This window comes from Furipterus horrens, unplaced genomic scaffold (genome assembly GCF_987537825.1).
Source record: "Furipterus horrens unplaced genomic scaffold, mFurHor1.1.pri manual_scaffold_12, whole genome shotgun sequence".
NCBI lineage: Eukaryota > Metazoa > Chordata > Mammalia > Chiroptera > Furipteridae > Furipterus > Furipterus horrens.
Window position 1 is genome coordinate 9,732,895 of NW_028327182.1, and position 19,764 is coordinate 9,752,658.

The window sequence follows — 19,764 nt, forward strand, 5'->3', positions numbered from 1 at the left end:
TCCTATAACTGGACTCCTAGGCACCATTCTCCCAGATTCACTCTGCCAGATATGCCCACTCAGATGACACCTGAGACTCTCAGGCAAGAAAAAGTCTAGTGAAAGAGACACCTGAGCAAGTGATTCAAGTGTTGTCTTAGGCAAATGCCATCACAGAGGCATATATCAAGTATGAGGGACCCCTGAGAAGGACATGGTCAGTTGGTCAAGCTTTTAAATTGTGACATTTACTCTTGATTTTGAAGTGCTGTGAGGAGAAATGCTTGCCCCGAACCATGGAAATGCGCAAAGGTATTTGGTATGCACGGGTTGGGGATGTGTTGGAGAGGGTAGAAAGAGGTAAGTCTAGAGGTGCAGAGAGAGTTCAGACTGTGGAGGGGCTTGTAAGGAATGGCGTTTTTGGTTTTTTAAAATAACAGTCAGCTGTATGTGGAATGCATTTGTGAGGGAGGAGGCAGGTGACCGGATTAGAGGTTTAGTACAAAAACCTAGTGGGGAAAGGAGAGAGCTAGTGAAACAGGAATGGCGGTAGAATGGTTTTAACAATCTTACAATTGTAAGAAGAAGACAAATGCAAGTTATGCCCCAAATCAGCACTCTACCTCCATATCTATTTTCAAACCAGCGTATTTACGGAAAATCACAAATCATGGCCACTGAACGTCTAAATAGAAATGTAGCATTAGTTGCAACTCAAAAGGTAGGAAGGTGTTGAGTTTGAGAAATTAACACTTAATTTAGTACCACATGGGGCAGTCAGTTATAACATGGAAGTCACTTTTCCATATTTTATATAATTTTAAAAATTTATCTCACTGAAACTATGATGCACACCTGTGCATAATGACAGATAGAGTATTGAGGCCATAGCTTTGGAAGAATCACCTGCACAGGTTACTGCCAGGTTTTGAGACATGATAAGATCTTTTATGGATAATACTATCCTATGTACATGTTTACTGTTCACAGTATATTTTGGAAACTTTCCTTTGAAAAAGAGAATGAGAAATTTAGCATGTTTAGGAGTAATTCCATGAGAGCACTCCCTCTTTCTTGTAGTATATTCAAGGAAATAATTTGAGGATATCATTTTGAAGTATCTCAAGTACATAAATTACCATATTTTTCACACTATAAGACATGCCTGACCATAAGACACACCTAGGTTTAGAGGAGGAAAACAAGAAAAAAATGTTCTGAACCAAATGGTGTACTAAAATATTTAATAAAATATAACAATACAGCATTCCCTCACTTATCGCGGGTATTACGTTCCAGACCACCCTGAGACAAGTGAGAATTTGTGAAGCAGGAACTTTACATTTATTTTAGTATTTATATTATTTAGTATTTTAGTATTTATATATTTTAAATATATATTTTAGTATTTATATATATTTATAAACCCTTCCCACACATTTATAAACCATTCCCAGTCCCTTATTAACCTTTCCCACTCCCTTATTAACCTTTTCCACACTTTCATAAACACTACTTATGTTCTTAAACATATTCTACACTCTTAAACCTATGTAACTTTAACAACATATGTATATAGTACTGCAAAACCCCACGATATAGCAAAAAATCCACGATAAATAATTAAATATAATACTTTTTAAAATCCCGCTATACAGTGAGGCCGCGATAAGTGAACCGCGACATAGAGAGGGACTACTGTAATATTTCAACCATGTAAAGTGAACAGCAATCAACAGTGGTATTAAGAACCATCATCACTGTCATTAACAAATGAGGAGAGACTTTAAGTTTCAAGTACTCATTAGTTTCTTGGGAACCCCAAGAACTCATCATCGCCAGCATCAGAATTCATGAAGCTCAGTTGCTCACAATCACTGATACCACTTTCTTCGCTATCTTCATACTGACCAGGCGCCCTGAGATCCAGCAGTGAAGTGGGACAGTTAAGCATCCCCAGGGGTTTCACATGGGCCCACCGCTTCCTCTTCTAACATCTGTCCTCACTGCTGACAGGTCAGGTAATACACATCACGGTCTGTGATGCAATATTTGCTCCATAAGACGCACAGACATTTCCCCCCACTTTTGGGGGGAAGGATGTGCGTCTTATGGAGCAAGAAATACGGTGTTTCAAGTATCACATATTTTATGTAGACTAAAATACAGGTAATATTCTGTATTTTTCCTACTTCTTGGCATTGATTAGATGTAGCTGGACTTGGCTTCTAAAGGTTTTTACTTCCTCAGCTCCATCTCTCATTATCACCCCATTTCTCTCTCCTAAGCCTGCCCCACTGTTTCAGCCAGCACTTTCCCCCCAAGGGACTTCATAGCTGGAGTTGTCTCTGCATCAGGTTCTCTAGCCAGCTCCCCCTTACCCAGCACATCTCTGTGAAAACTACTGTGTAAGGAGGTTCCCTAAGAGCAGCTTCTGTTTCAGAAGAGTTGTTGGGAAAGTATTGCGAGGCACGGGGAAGTGAGAGGTGAGGACAGAGCCAAGATAAAAAGCTCTGTGGGAACGGGGTCCCAGCTGGAGTGCAGCTCCCTCTGGTCCCACCAGGAGGCGCTGACCCTCAAACTGCAGCACTGAGTTCATTCTACCTGGAGGCAGTAATTGCGCTCTTTTGAGCCTCAGTCATGGCCAGGTGAGTGGGGCCTGGGGGGTTGGGGGGCCGGCTGAGGAGTGGCGGGTGGACTCTGAGCCAGGTTGCAATTTTGTGGAAGAGGTGACATCCTTGAGTTGTTATTCACCAACGCTTCCGGCATTAGGACGGATGGGTGTGCTACAGATCCAGGGGAGGATGCGAACGGAGGCACCAACAGAATCCACTGGATCGCTTACTGCCTGACTTCCACATGCCTGTCCGATGTCCTCCCATGCTACCTGCACGTCAGCATCCCCGGGCTCACTATAGGCTTTTACAGACACTGTACTTCTCCAGAAGCAGGAACTGCTGCTACACATCTTTACAACTGTAGCCCAGAGCCCCTCACACAGCGGGCACCGAAAAAATATTTGTTCAGCATTGCTCAACAGAGAGAAAGCTAAAACCCCACAAGAGAAGTTTTAAATAGGAAATTTCTTTTGAAGCAGCTTACACTGTTCAAGATGTCAAGTTATTCATTCTCACTTGTATGTAGCTCGAAATCGTCTGATTCATCAAAAGAGACAAGAGACCAAAAGATTCTTGACTTTCACATTCTTCCAGTAACAAACCTGGACAGGCACGATTTCTCTCCATACTGTACCACCTGTAAGTTGCTTTTCAGTTCCTTTGAATTAAAGACTGAACAGTTTGTTCAGTGGGTGAAGCCGTTGTGAAGCTGAACAGTTTGTTATCTGGGATTTACAAAACCTCTACAGAGGAAAGCAATACATTTGCAAGTAAAATGAACAGGAAACTGCTAATTAGGCATCCCAAAACAACCATGTGTTTTCCTGGTTATGTCATTAACTTTTTAAAGATAACTAAATAGTAAAAGTCATAATAAAGTGTGTAGGTGAATAGCTCCCAAAAGGCACGCAATTAAAAAGCATGAAGCATAGTGTCAGTTTATGCACGAATAGGTAAGGTTTGTGCGTGTGTCCTTAGGCTTGCTATGTAGTCTTGGATGGAGTCCCAAAGAGAAGCTGACTTGAATTTTGCATGAACAAATTCCTAATTAGCCTCCCAGTCCTGAAGCTTTTACAGTCTACAAATAGCTTGATCTGAGGGTCTGGACTAGGCATGGAACTTTTGGACAAAGAATACTTTAAAATTGTAGAACCCAATAATATTGGAAACATTATGTTCCAAACTGAAATCTTTATCCACATGAAATCTACATGAGCTAAAAACTATATATAAACATTCAACCTTGTTTAGAGACAATATTTCATTCCTAACATTTCTTTGAAATAAAATAATACTATCATTAATAAACAGAGAAGGAAAACTCTGACTCCAAAAAACCTCCGCTGCCTTGCGGCATACCTCTTCAGGGGAAAGGCTAAGGGAGTAAACCCCGACAGAAAATCCGGAGCCGGAGTCCCTAAGGCGGTTTGACGTTGTAGTCAACACCGGCAAATCCTGCGGCGCACCTGAAGCCAAGCTGTATTGACTCCGTCTTTCCCTTGGACCCTTCAGCTGCGAAGAGAGGGGGGGTCTGCTGCATGGGCAACAGCAGACCCTCCATATCACCCCGCCCAGGCTCTGTAGCTTCAGCTTCACTGGAGAGGACACTCCAGCGTCATCGCAAGATGTCGATTTAACACGGGAGGAGACAGATACCGTGTCACTCCCGAGTCGGACTGCACAGCCATTCTCGGCGGTGCAGATAGACTCTTAAGAAGCTACACCATCGTCTCTCGAGACGGACGGCTGCCGACGATCATTAATAAACCACAAATATCCCCTCCAGAATGTTTTCTGAAGATGCTATACTAAGAGTAAGTGTGGTTGATATTTACCTCCTATGTATTTACAGGTCCTCAGAAGTCTACAACAGTCAGTATTTAGAAATCCCAGAATAGCTATTATTCTGTAAAATTCTGTATTGTATTTTGTATATTTGCATGAAACAGCAGTGATTTTAAAACTCCTCACTGCCTGAGCACTACCCTTAGGTCCAAATGTGGCTTAAGTCATTAATTTTCGCTAATGATAGTAAATATCCAAGGAGGATGTGATCAGTGCATTTTTGCAGAAATCTGCAATACTTTAAATTCTGGCTGTGTAAAGCCTTCAGCCATTTGACATGCAAAATTCATTATGTAGAAGGTGCCCTGTGTATCAAAATGGAATTCTATCAGATACCAAGTCTGCTGTAAAATCTTTATCCAAACAAGGCTCACATCATTTCTACAAGAAGATTTCTCTTATCATGACATCTGAACTTTCTTAAGAGGGAAAATGAGCCCTTACCTAGTTCTTTAAAAAATTAAAATCTCAAGAAAAAGGTAACTTCTCAAAGAAATAATTAGGATGCCCTAAGGCGGTAGCTCTCCCCCTTGAGTGTTCAGGAGAAGCATCTGGGCTGTTCAAACAGAGAAAGGTCCCTGGGCTCCATCCCTCAGGGGTCTGATTCAGTGGAGTTCTGACACAGGGGTTTAAGAATTTGAAAACCACACTTTGAGAACCATGACTGCATTAAACATCTTGGGAAAGAAAATATATATGTGAAGGGTCTGTCTTCCTCCATTCCCTTCAGGGAATGGCACTGCAGTTCTCCTTAGCAGTGTTTCCATACCTCTTTTTAAAGGGGATGTCTTTACATGGATAGCCTTTCCCATACACATCTTTCTTCCTCGCTGAGTTAGATGACATTACAGAAGCTTTTCTCTTGAACAAATAATTATATATATTTTTTAATTAAGGAAAAAGTAGAGTGAATAGATAAAAATAAAAATAAGGCAAACCGATTCAGAAAAGTTCATAAAATAAAAGCAAATATATAATCAACTATGCATTGGACAATGACATTTCTAAATGTATGGTTTTGTACAACCCAAATGCCCATCAGCAGATGAGTAGATAAAAAAGCTGTAGTACATTTACACTATGGAATACTATGTGGCCATAAAAAAGGAGAAAACCTTACCCTTTTTGACAGCAAGGATGGACCTGGAAACTATTAGGCTGTTGAAATAAGCCAATGAGTGAAAGACAAATGCCATATGATCTCATTTATATGTGGAATCTAATGAACAAAATAAACTACAAACAAAACAGAAACAGGGGCATGGATACACGGAACAGACTGACAGCTGTCAGAGGGGAGGGGCGGGGGGGAACTACATGAAAGGAGGTGAAGAAATAAGCCAAAGAACACATACGTATAACCCATGAACAGAGACAACACTGTGATGGTGGCCACAGGGAAGAGGGTGGAGGCTGGGAGGAGGACACAAAGGGGGAGGGGATGGGGACATCTGGAAGAGTGTCAACAATAAAAATAAAAATAACTTATAAAAACAGTTATGAGTTCTATGCCATTGCCAAGTGTCATCCCATCACACACTTTTTCATTATTTGAGATTAACGTAATTGGTATCACACGGCTCACATGCTCTCTATTCATGAATTTCCAGAGTAAAGATTATGCCACATCTCTCTTGAATGTTATGTTAAAATATAATAGATCAATTACTGATACAGTTAATTTGCTCTGATAAGGAACTACAAGAACTGTATGTAATAAAGTAACAAAACAGGCAATAAAAACCCTCAGTGCCAATGATGCAGTTCTTCCCTCGTCCCCAGCCACCCTGCCTTAGTCCATCTGGGCCACAGTAACAGAGATACAAAAGACTGGATGGCGTATGAACAGCGAACATTGACTCATCACCACTCTGGGGGCTGGAAGTCCACAACAGGCCCCAGGAGATTCCATGTCTAGGGAGGGCGGGGGTCCCTGCTTCTGTGGTCTTTTATCCGCGTCCTTACCTGGGAGAGGGGTGAGGGATCTTTCTGAGGAGTACTTTGTAAATTACAGTTTACATTCAATATCATTTTATATTGGCTTCAGGTGTACAACGTGGTGGTTAGCCAGCAGGACACTTTACAAAGTGCTCGCCTTGATATTTCCAGGACCCACCAGGCACCATACATACTTGGAAATACCAGGACCCCCCTATATTTCCTATGCTGTGCTTTACATACCCGTGACTGTTGTGTAACCATGAATTTGTCTTCCTATGTTGGGCACAGATTCCATTTCTGAGCTCCCTCCCTCCCAAACCCTCGCCTCCCTCATGCCCTCCCATTGGAGGTCAGGTTCAACACTGGAACTGGAGGCACACACGAGCATCCGGTTCATAGCAGACCTCTGCGTCTCAGCTGTGAGATGTGGGAACCAGGTGAGGGCTGAGTTCTGCTCACTCAGCTGGGAGGCAGGGGTCGTCAGGTGGATGTTATCAGTCTGCCACCACGGTCTGTGCCCCACACCACTGGCTCGACATGCAGTGTGGACATAAAGCTGTTTATTCTATGAAATTCATTTCTTGAGTCTCCTTTCCCTTGAAAAACGATTTAAGAAACGTAGTTGTTTTTATTTTGATATTTTGCTTGTATTTTATTGGGAGTACATGTGCTTTTTAAGACATTGTTCCTAAGACAGACATCTTTCTGTATTTCAGAAAGATACATGACCATTTTTTAAAACATTTATATGAATAATTTTCCTTCCTTGTTCACTGATTTTTTTTTTAAAGAACTGAAATCGCAAGGTAAATGATGAAAGCACACCGATTATAAAAATCATTTTTTCTTCCTACATAGATCCTCCAGTCCTCTTATCTTCTGTAGCTGATTCCATACCACTAGCTGTATGGCTACATCTTCCTTTTTAAAAATTAAATTACATTCCATTTTTTGAACCTATAATAATGATTATTATTTTCCTATTAATGGGTATTCTAGCTGTACCTACCTTATGCTATAATAAACTATGTGTTATGAATACTCCTTTGTTTACATGTTCGTATATCTGAGAATTAATTCCTACATGTGAAATAGCTGATTCAAAGCTCACGTACATTTGAAATATCAATATATATTATCTAATTTTCCTTCAATTACATAGAAATGATTGCCCCCATATTGAGGTATTGAAATATATTTTTCTCCACACTTTAGTCAATGCTGGAAATTATCAAATTTAATGGTCATTATCAGTATAATAAAACAAAATGTTTTTAATTTAATTTGCATTTGATTGATTTAATTTGTGTTGGAAAGTCTTTCATTTGCATGGTTGAGGGTGAATATTTTTTTCATATACTTAAAGCCCTTTATAATTTTTATGATCTATTAGTCAGGCACTTGCCCACTTTTCTTATGGATTTTTAGTTTTTTTCTCATTTATTTAAGGAAGTTCTTCATTTGAGGGAGCAAAGTCCTTCTGTGATATAGTGTCGTGTACGTTTTATCCTCAGTACAATTATGTGCTTAGTTTCCTATGGTACGTACTGCTCTGCAAACAACACTCGAATTCCCCAGATAACAATAACGTGACCGATTTTCATCACCGCGGATAACTTCTCATTCTTTAGAAGTGCATATGCTATTTCTCTCCACTTTTTTTATTCTCTCATACACACATACCACAGACATATTGGCCGCTATAAAACAGTAAGATTCTGTTTGTTTTCTCCAAACTTTATATTCAAAATTACTCTCCATGAAGCACCCAAATTCGGTCACTTTTTGCTGGATTCCTCCAATGACCTCACAAAGAACACAGAATAAAATCCAAATGTCTCCCCTGACCTACATAATCTGACACTTGCCCCATGTACAACCTCACCCAGACAATCCTTCTACATCACCCTGTTCCATGCATACTGATTTTCTTTCTGTTCCTCAAACACCTGAGGCATGCTATTCTCTCTACTTGGGAAAAATCTTTTCACATTTTCAGCTTAAATGTGTTTTCTCCAGAAAGGTTGTCCCTGGAGACTTAATCGATAACAGCCTGCTCAGCACCCCATCTCTAGATCATCAGCTCCAGAGCACAAAGTTGCCAGACCACTACTTGTGATGGTTAATTTCATGTGTCAACTTGGCTCAGGCGATGGTACCCAGTAGTTTCATCAAACACTGGATTAGATGTCGCCGTAAAGGTATTTTTCAGATGTAATCGACATTTAGAACAGTAGACCTGGCAAAACATGGTCTGTCTCCATGATGTGGGTAGGTCTCCTCCGATCATTTTAAGGCCTTAAGAGAAAAGACTGAGGTCCCTGGAAGAGGAAGGAATTCTGCCTTCATATTGCTCAAGACTGCAACATTGATTTCTGCTGCCATTTCCAGCCTGCCAGTCTGCCCTGCAGATTTCAGACTTGCCAGTTACCCACAATCACATGAGCCCGAGACAATTCCTTACACTCTGCCCCTCTCCCCCACACAGTATTTTATGCCATTCTCACGGCAAGCCTTTAACAACAGGCGTCCTGCTTACGCTGTGGTTCTTCCTCCAGTACCACACAGAGCGTCACTACACTGCTAACCTCTGAAAAACACACATCCAAATTGGAGAAGCATGACTTCAAATTAGATGACAATGACTCAATTCCAAACCAACAGCATCATCCATTTTTTTACTACTTTGCAGTATTCCTTAGATGTAAATATCCCATAGCCATTAAAGGAAAGTATTAATTTTGTTTGCTACAAAATAATTTAATGTATTATTCTAAAATGCTGTTGATTTACTGACCCAATATACCTAAAAATGCTTAGGTTCTGCCTAGAGTAATCCGGAAAGGGAACAGTAATATTTCATATATATCCATAATTATCTCCTCAAACAATTTATGTAACAATTATGTTAAAATCTTTACATCATTACACATATCATATTAATGCCTGAGTCCTCAGGTTAGTAGAAAGGACGCCTTTCTTGCTGTGAGAAGTGCATGACATAGGACAAAGAAAAGTACCACTTTGTACCAATTCTGCAACAGGTTAACTGATGCTGATAAAGGAAACTCAAGAATTATAAGGCGCTTCTTAAAAATAACATTTTAATTATAATGATATAAACGTGTTATAAAAAATTAAGCATATAGTGTATAGGGAACAAAACTGTGTTATTTCCATTTTTTTCTTCTCCCAAACATTGTTTAGAGTTTTGTACTTTATAGAATCAACTGTCATTCAGGGTACTTTCCAAGCTTGAGATTTATTTCTTACATGATTCTAAGATGCTTGGTTTATTATTTAATACCTCAGAGATTTATAACTTGTACAATTTGCGACTGTCATTACATATAAAACCAATTAAAGATAGAACTTTGAAAGTGGATTATACGAACAAGTGCTCAAATTTCTTTTTTTTTTTTGCATTCAACTATCTCCCCAGGAAAACAAAACAAAAAGTTGTAAACATTTCCTTATTTCAGTATAGTCATGAAAAAAATAAAATCTGCAGAACAATGAAATATATAGTTATATTAGTCATACAAGTCAAAATGTAAAGGTCAAAAACTTCAAATATTACATTTCCTAATGCAGTGCAAGTAATTTCAAATCACATTTTGGAAACCAATTTCAAATTGGTTATCTAACAAATTTTATTTATTTGTTTTGAAGAATTCATCAGAACATAAGAATTTTGATGGCTGGGTAATAAAATATGCTGATAACTGATGAGCTATTCTTATAAAATAAATGAGACTGTACTGAATCTATATGAAGAAACTATTATGAATAAGTGACTGTTTTCTTTCATCTCCTTTTGGCATTTTATTTTAAAATATAATAAATCATTCACTGATGTATTCATACGCTATGATATGGAAATACAGGGACTAGACTAAGAAAAAAATACATGCTGCCTTTATAGTTTAGCTAACACACCTATTTTACTGAAAGGGTAATAGTTATTCACGTGTAAGCTCAATATGAAAATAAAGGATCAAACAGGAATTGCTCAAGCTGAAGTAACAGCAGGTATTCCAGAAGCCTTGAGGACTGTTCTTTTATGGTCAACTCAGTCTTCAAGTCACAAGTCTGAGGAACTGTGATAAAATCTGTACCCCCCAAAGAGATAACTTCTGTGCAAACAGATGGGAAAAAGTCCTTTAGGTTTCCACTTCAGTGAACTTTCATCTTGCTATCTTTTTCTTTTCTTTCTTTTTTTTTTTTTTTAATCTTTCTCTACACACATATCCAGTGGAACCAAGGAGCAGGTTAAAAATGGCTGATGTGCACTGTGTCAGTCTGGCAAGAAACTGAGTAGTTAGCCACATGGTGACAGCTGACATGCACCCCAATTTTGTTCCGGGATTCAGTTTATAGCATGTATTTCCTTTGGGAATTGAATGTGTGGAGAGAAATGTCTGTAAGTGCAGCAGCCTTAAAATTGTCATGTCACCGAAAACAATTTGTCGTATGATGTACTGAAATTTAGCATGGCTTCAGAGATTTATTGCCCGTGATCATCTCTGAGATGCTACAGCCAGTGATTGACTATTCCCAAACTACTGCTTGGGGGGAAGATGGTTTTCTTCTCACTCTATAGTGCTTTATCTTTGTATCTGAACTTTTAGTTCTCCCTTGAGAAAACTGATGTGTTGCGTGAGTACAAACAGAACATGATTCTCCACAACTGGAGTGGTTGATAAACTGCCTATTAAGATAAAATTTCTCTAATTCTAGCCTCAGTGAAATAATCATTTAAAATACTAGTAAAAGACTCTCTCCTGCTCCCAAAACAAAATCCCTAATGTTCATTTTTACTAACTCATAAACTTGTCTTCACATGTGTCTTTGTTTTTCAAATGGAAGTCTTGTGATCCGTGACAGAACCCATCCAACGAAGAGAGAAGCTCTGTGCAACCAGGTCCATTCTTACTGCAGGAAGTGAGCATACATCGTTTAATGACAAGACTTAACAGTGGTTGAATACTGACTCTGTGATCGACAGTATTCTAAGTTGTTTGTGTAAATAACTTATTTAGTTCTCAAATATGAGGCAGGTGTATTTTCAGCCATATTTTAAAGATAGGGGACTGATAGAATCAGAGGTGAGTGAGTGTGCCTGAATTCACATCACCAGTAAGTGCCTCATCTCTACTGAGACCCCGCTCTGCCTGGCTCCTGGGCCTGTTTTCTAACTGCTGCACCGATTTTACTGTCTCTCTGAATGAACAGCTAGACCATAATAAGAGAGGAAAGACTTAATCCTGTGCATTCAGGACACCACCATAAAACTCAAGTGAAAGTGAGGGTGGAGAAGGAGAAGAGATCACCTGAAAGATCACACATAACTAAAAATAATGCAGTTAATAGGACACCAAACTTGGAGTATGTTATTCAAGAATATATTGAGTTTTGCTCTGTTTCTTACTTCCAAGTCTGCTGGTTAAAGTTCCATTCAAACTTCAAGAGTTGGCCAACAATCCTACTTGTAATTATTTGATCAGTGTTCATCCCCTCTACATCCTAGTCTACATAAAACACGGCTCATGTCTGTTTTGCCCACCACTGTACCCCCATGTCTAGAACAGTGTACATGACAGAACAGATGCCTGGCAATGCTAGTTTTCTTATGCTTTATTATATTTTTGTATTTATGTTTCATTATAAATTTTCAAGTATATAAAAATACAGAATATTATGGATACACCCACGTTCCTATAATAGAGCTTCTAGAGAATTAAAAACCCTGTGCTGATAATACTGCTTCCATAATTATCCACACACAAAACCTTGTTTTATATATAGTATGACCTTCTTCTCCCATCTGCTGAATGATTTTAAATCAAATGCCAGACATCATATCATGTCATCCATAAATATTTCAGAGAAGTTATTTTAAATGAATAAATCAAGACCCGTATCACACATTGCCTCTTTATCACTTTTCAAATACCCTAAATCAAATGAGATTTCTGCCTTATTTGAATGCCTATAATTTATTTTGTGTTTCTCTTATTTCATTGAGTGCACAGAAAAAAAAAAACATGTTTTGCTATGTATGGGTTATGAACATGTTTTTCTACCCATTTTTAGATTCTACGCTCAAAGGCAGAGATACTGTCTTACTCTGGTATCTCATTCAAGTTCTCCTGTAGTATCTTGAACATTGAATCTAGTTTCTGGTCTCCTGCTTCACTTCCAAATAAATGTAAAAGATGCTAAAACAGAACTCTTCCTGTGTCCCTTTCAGGTGAGAACAAGGCAATAGATGGCATTCCAAATTGAGGTGCTAGACATGGAAAGCAGATAGCTAAAAACCGGTTGTGAGTCTCTATCTCTTGACTTCCATCTTAATTGCAGAAAAGGATTGAGGTCAAAGAGGCCGAAGGAAGGAATTTCTTTGAAAAAACTTGTGGATTGCTGTGCCATTCCCTCATTCATTCCTCATAAGTAAGGGAGGCTTGGAGGGATCCTTGGAGGTGAAAGGATTGAAAGGGCTGGTAGTTGATTCATGCCTAAGAAACAATAAAGCAGCCCATTCTTGTACTGAGGTTCCTGGCTATTGTCAGAGTAAAGAGAGGCAGCTGCACTGGGTGCAGGCTGTACTTCCACCAAAAGCAGGAGAGAGAAGCAACAGTTTCTGTAGTCCAGAGCGAACCATGCAGAAGAAGAGGAGACCCCACCAGAAGATGAGCAGAAAGTGCTCAGAGGTGTACTATCCGATGGAGAGGTGTGGGGGATGGACATTGTCCTGACCCCCAAAGACCCTACCTCATTGGCTCTTAATACCTGCCAAGTTAGGAAGCGCAAAAGAAAGACAAAACTGTCCATTGAAGAGAACTTCCCTTCATGGTACTCCTTCTCTCCCACTTCTGTTCCATTGTACCTCCAGCTCCAGATGTGGAGGGTCAGTAACACTGGTTAGAGGACAAGAGAGCACAAGGCTATCACATAACCCTGAGGTTGTTCAGCCCCCACTGCAAGCCTCCTGGGCTGAAGCACCACCTAAGTGGGCAAGGGGAGAAACAACCACTTTAAGTGAAGTTCAAGTTTTGAATAAGTGGATTAGGCAATTTCATCACTGAATTTAGACTTTTTATGGGGCTGAATTTGATTTCGGAATTGGGCCTGTTTATGGGACTAAGAATAAAGAATTATTCAGACACTAATAGAGCAGTCCCCCTTATTCATGGGGATACCTTCCAAGACCCCAGTGGATGCCTGAAATGGTGGATAGCACCAAAATCTAGGCATACTATGTTTTTCCTATATACACACACCTATGAAAATTTTTAATTTATATATTAGGCACAGTAAGAGATTAACAACAGTAATTGATAATAAAATAGAACAATTCTAACAGTATACTCTAAGTTATGTAATGAGGTCTTTGTCTCAAAATATCTAGAATATTCCACTTGATTTTTCAGACCATGGTTGACGTTCTATAACTTAAAGTTCAGGAAGTGAAACCTTGGATAAGGGGGGCAGGGGACTATAATAGTGACCAAAAGCTTCTGAAAACTGGCCATGATTTCATTCTAGTGACAAGGTAAAAGCAGTCTTCTGAGTGGGTTTAATGAAGCAGTTCTTACCTTCAGCTTTCTGAGTCCAGATCCCCAAATGTAATGATCACATGATTAACAAGAGACACTGACTAGCAAGCCAGTGAATCAATTAAGAAAGAATCAGAAGACATTTCTAAGTTTAGCAGAGAGATACCATGCAATTATTGCCAAATTAATGGGGCAGTTTTAGAAGATACCAAAATGTGTACATTGACTTGAGAAGGATGAATATTTTCCTAGACTTTAAAACTTGTTTGGGATATCAGAGCTTGGAGCGAAGTTGATAGACTTTCTATCCTCTTTCTGCCATCTGCTATATTATTTCCTACAGAACCAAACTATGAGACAACGACTTCAGGCACTACAATTTACATTAAAAAATATCTGTCAAGCAAGTATACCAGAGCTAGGCAGAAAGAGACAGCTCCCTGTCAAGAATTCTGCAAATTTTATGTTCATTACGAACCTGATATATCCACCTTCCCTGACCTTCCCATTGGACGTAGAATATATAGGCATATTCTACAGTGTGATGAATTCAACAGGACCTTATAATATATTTAAAACCACACTTCTTATTTCTATCTCAAGAAGGACAGAAATGTTTCTGTTTGTCCCTCACTGAGAATCGTAGAGTGAAACTTTTGACCTTTGGCATGTTTATCCACCCCAACTCAGGTGTTTCATGGGTGATAGTGACGATCATATGTAATATGTGTCTCACCCAGAACACATGAACTTCTTAAGAGTTCTTTAGACCATAGTTTCACAGAAAAAGTCTATGAAGTGCACATAATGAGACATGCAGGATCTTAGGGCAAGTCAGAAAAATATCAGCACCTGGTTGGCACAGGGAGACACCTTCATGTCACGTCTTTCCCTCTCATCTTTCAGACACTCAGTTTCATTTTGGACCCAAATAGTATCCACCTAAATACCTTTCTCCAAGGCACAGCCCAAATCCCCAAATCTCTTGGTTCTAACACTTATAAAAATCAAAAATCACTTTTCCTCAGAGTCTTCTCATCTTTAAAAAAATCACCCATAGGTGTTCAATGATATTAATTAGTCTTGACCTCTTAAATACAGGAACTCTAGCATAGAGGAAAGTGTCGCACAGAAGAACAAAGAAGATAATGTCATATAAATGCACAAAGTATATAGGTGCCGTGATGGATTTGGACGTTACAATAAAACACAAATGAGGGGATTTGTTCCCCTAGGATGTGCTATAAATATGGGAGTTTGGCAAAGCTGTGTATACAGGAGCAGGGAGAAAAAGATTCAGTTGAAAATTCTTCCATTGATAGAGGGAGCCCCAAGGTCAGTGGCAGATTGCTGCAATCTAGCAGGAGTGGGGCCCTGTCCTATCACACCGTAAAGCCCCCTTCAGTTCTTAGCCAAAGAGGATAGGCCATAGGTGTGATTGCACCGATGACTATTAGAAAGGTAAACAACATTAGACATCTAACTGGAAAAGTAGAACATGCAAGAGAAAAAAAACAAAAAACGGTGGAGTTTAAGTCATGAAGAACACGCTGCCTTTGCACGAGCCATGCAGGAAAAGCAACTAGTTGTCGCTTTAAGGAAACTCCAAATAGGTCTGAGGCCTGTGTTTTCGAAATGTAGTCCATAAGATTTGGAAACTGGGCCAGGTGTTTTTTTAAAAAGGGTACATAAAATCTAATGGAAGGCAGTAAGGTCAGGAAGAAAAAGAAAGATCAAAGATGAAGTGGCTTTCCATATGGAAAATGGTAAAAGAAAAAAAAAAATGAGGTTAAAACAGTTATAGCCAAAACAATGTCATTGTCTGGGTGAAAAGAAACTGTTAATAGATAAGTATAAAATCTGAGGAAATGCTAAGGTTTTATATTTGTATTGATTTTTAAAAATGCAATTATAATATGTTGAAAAAGATACCTTATCATAGCAGTTCAAAAAGAACTACTGCATTACCAAAGAAGCATTAAGGAACAGTAACTGAATTGAGATGAAGTAGAAATTATGTGGATTATTAATTTTACTAGGATACTTAACAGCTACTCAGTAGTTGAAGGGTTGTTATGGACGTCATAAATTCCTAGAGATTGAGGGGGAGTTACTGGATTATCTGTCTATTAATCAAAAGAAAACAAAACAAAAAAACCCCTGGAATTTAATAGCTGTCTCCTGAACTTCCATCCTCAGGAAGATGAGTGCCAACCATCACACAATCAATTTGCAGTCACAGAGAACTGAAAACAGAGTAGGCACTGACGTGCCTTTCAGAGAACAATTTTGTCCTTTCACGATGAAGCGATGGGACAGATACATATGAGGGGCCTTAAGAGACAGAGACAACATGGGTTTTAGTAATGCAGTTTCATCAGAAATCAGAAATTGCATAAACTGTTGACCTCAGTGTTATAATAGAGTATATGGTATGTATACAGTCTTAAAAATCATTTGAATTAAAATAGATTTTGTCTCACGTATTAAACATTTCTTATCTAGGAGATTTTTTAAATCTACAATCACAAAGGAATTTCACATCTTTTGATGAGCACAGAGGTGATTTTTACCCAGTTTCATAGGGTTGTCCCAATATTGAAACAATCTGTATGATTCTTCTATTATTCAAGGCAGCATGTCTGTGCACATAAATAATCTTATCAATCATCTCCTTAAAAATGTCTTCAGGAGAAGAAGTCTTGCCAAAATAATCACTTCCCTCTTATAATGATAATAGACTCAATATTGGCCACCAATTTATCTTATTGCTGTGTTTGGCATAATTCCTCTGGAATGAATTTGATGAGTATTAAAAACTCATAGAAAGAGGAGGACCTCTATCATCCCCAAATGTGGCATATAACCATTGGATAGTCATTTCTTCAAAATTTGATGGCAATATTTATCTTAAGTAGCTGCAGTTCTCTGAAATGAATATCGTATATGAGGTTCTTAGTGCTTCCCCACCATCACTCTTAGGCTTTGTTTTTTTCCTCAAGGATACTGAAGTTAGTAATTCAAAACTGTAACATGAACTAGGACTTCACTTTATACTGAAACCTTCTTAGGTAAATTCAATAGTTTTGTATTGAACCATATCTATTAATGCTTTGACAACACTATATCAAAAAATGACTATGAAAATAAGAATTGGTTAGAAATTAAATGTAAAAAATAACACTTATTTTCAAAAAGGAAACAATAATGCTTCATAATACTAATATCACTATAACACTTTTCATTAAATATAATTAACTACAAAGCAAACAGAAAAATAAAAGCTTCCCAGTATATTTTTAATATATTTGCAGTTTTTATGTAACTGTCCAGAAATATTCTATAAAGAACCAGTTTTTCCTTTATTTAAATCTGCTAGTAAAATATGTAATATTCTATTTTAACTATTTTTACTCAATAATTATTTTAAATTATTCCACATTAGCAAATATAAATATGCCTAATTTTTGACTGTCACTTAATATTCCATGTTGAATATACCATATTCAATCAACCAGATATGACTGATACTAGATTTTAGTTTTAGCATTAACTTTCATTGAAAAAAAAAACCCTTGCTTTAAATTTATATCAAGAATTGACTAATTCCCAGGCATTGTATTGACTATGGTTATATATTACAGAGGGAGACATTTAGGCAGTCTCAAGCTCAGGGGATTACTTGAAAATAAAATCAGCAATAGGAAGCAAAGAAAAATAAACCAAGAAATTCTAGACAGTGAGAAAAAAAAGGTGAAAGTTAAATTTCACTCCCGAGTCTGAGGAGCTATCAACAACATACAAATAAACAATGCTTCAAACAGACATACATGAAAGTGCCCCACTCTTACACATATACACAGACACACACTCAAAGGGACACTTGTAAGATAAACATATTACTAATGATGATTCACAAATACATATATAAATGAATCTTTGCATAGGTACTCATTTCTCACTGAATTTCCTCATGCTAATACTTAAAAAGCTCAACTTAAAAATATATATAGCCCTGGCTGCTGTGGCTCAGTGGATTGAGCACCAGCCTGCGAGACAAATGTCACTGGTTCGATTCCCAGTCAGGGCACATGACTAGGTTGAACGACAGGTCCCCAGTTGGGGGCGTGAGTGAGAGGCAACCACACACTGATGTTTCTCTCCCTCTCTCCTTTCCCCTCTCTCTGAAAATAAATAACCAAAACAAACAAACAAATAAATAAATTATTAAAATATATATATGTATATATATATATATAAGATACTTGATAAACAACACAGATTAGACAGAAGCCATGTGATACGTGACTGAAAAAGTCATAGATAGGTAGAATATGAGAGAACTTTCGAAAAACCACAGAATGCTATTATAGTTCTAAAATGTCAGAGGATCACATTTACTTTTAACACACTGAAGAGAAAGACTTAATGTGTACTCTAACCTATGCAACCAAGTCAAACTATAATCCACTCATGATCTGGAAAAAGGAAGCGAGGATGAAAGTAGCCATTATGTTATCACAGACACCACACATAAAATACCTTTGTACTATGTCTTCTCCATTCCAGCATGGCAGCCCATCAGCAGCGGCTAAGTCATTAATGCAGAGCTGATCAGCCAGGCCCCCATAAAATGTCCTGTGCAGGCGAAGGCTGTTGATAAATTCTCTGAATGGAAAAAACAAAGAACACAATTAAATCCCAAAATCCCTAACACATGCCAATGTAAATGGCATAATTTGTTAAGTAAAAATGTCTACAATGCAACTTTTTTGTTTTCTCTACTGATTTCCATGTACTTTCAATACTTTTCTAACAATCAAGATAAAAAGCATTATATTAAAAAAAAGAACATTAGTATTCAAACTCTTCATTTTGAATAATAGTTTTTACTGGATATGAATCTTATACAACAGAAATTGTGAATAACACACACACACGCACACACATACACTTCATTTAGCTTTCCTAAAATCTCTCCCTGGTTGCTGGCATCAAAACCACAGTGATAACTAATTATTTCCTTTCCCATACAGAAAAGTCAGTCTTATAACATGCCAATTGTTTTGCTTACTGATTACAAGTTTAGTAGACTTATGATTTGTCTATATGGGTCTCTTCTTAGGTGTCTAAGAACAACGTAGCCCTGGCTGGTCTGGCTCAGTGGATTGAGTGCCAGTCTGCAGACTGAAAGGTCACCAGTTCAATTTCTCATCAGGACCCATGTCTAGGTTGTGGGCCAAATCCCTGGCTGGGAAACTGCAAGAGGCAGCCAATTGATGTTTCTTTTGCACATTGACTCTTTCTCTCTCTCTCTCTCTTTCTTTTCCCCTCTTTCTAAAAATAAATAAATAAAATATTTTAAAAAATAATATAAATAATGTTTTTACTGAATGTGAAAAACCCAGATATACAGCATATTTCAGAAGCTTGAAAATAGAAGTTAATGGAAGAAAACTACTTACTATATTAATTAAGTTTTCTTCTCCTCTCATTCTATTCCCCTCCCTACTCAACTACAGAAAGAAATAATAGAGCACAAAAGCAGTTTGTTTGGGTTTTTAACTTAAAAAGCCAAGAATTTTGAGTTTTAAAACCAAGGCTTTCAGGGTCCCATAACTTGGTTTTAGCATTTCCAAAGACCAAATTTGAAAGACTTCAGTCAGTTTTTAAATTTTTCTTACATAAACAAATGCTTTATAAAAAGAAAATGAAAAGCTACTAGCTTGATGCAGAGGAGATCATTTCTGAACAGAAGGGTGGGGTAGAAAAAGGAGCAAATTCCCTGAGACTAACAGAAGAAAGTCTATGTGAATGTTGAG

The 19,764-nt window shown here is 38.0% G+C and overlaps 1 protein-coding gene across 1 annotated transcript in view; it reads right to left on the reverse strand.

Moving 5' to 3' along the window:
* GPC5 (glypican 5) overlaps positions 1–19,764 on the reverse strand; it is a 1,053,876-nt gene that overhangs the window by 779,984 nt on the left and 254,128 nt on the right. The window contains exon 5 of the mRNA XM_090258267.1: positions 18,485–18,610. Within this exon, the coding sequence (XP_090114393.1) occupies positions 18,485–18,610 (126 nt within the window). The remainder of the gene's footprint in view (positions 1–18,484; positions 18,611–19,764) is intronic.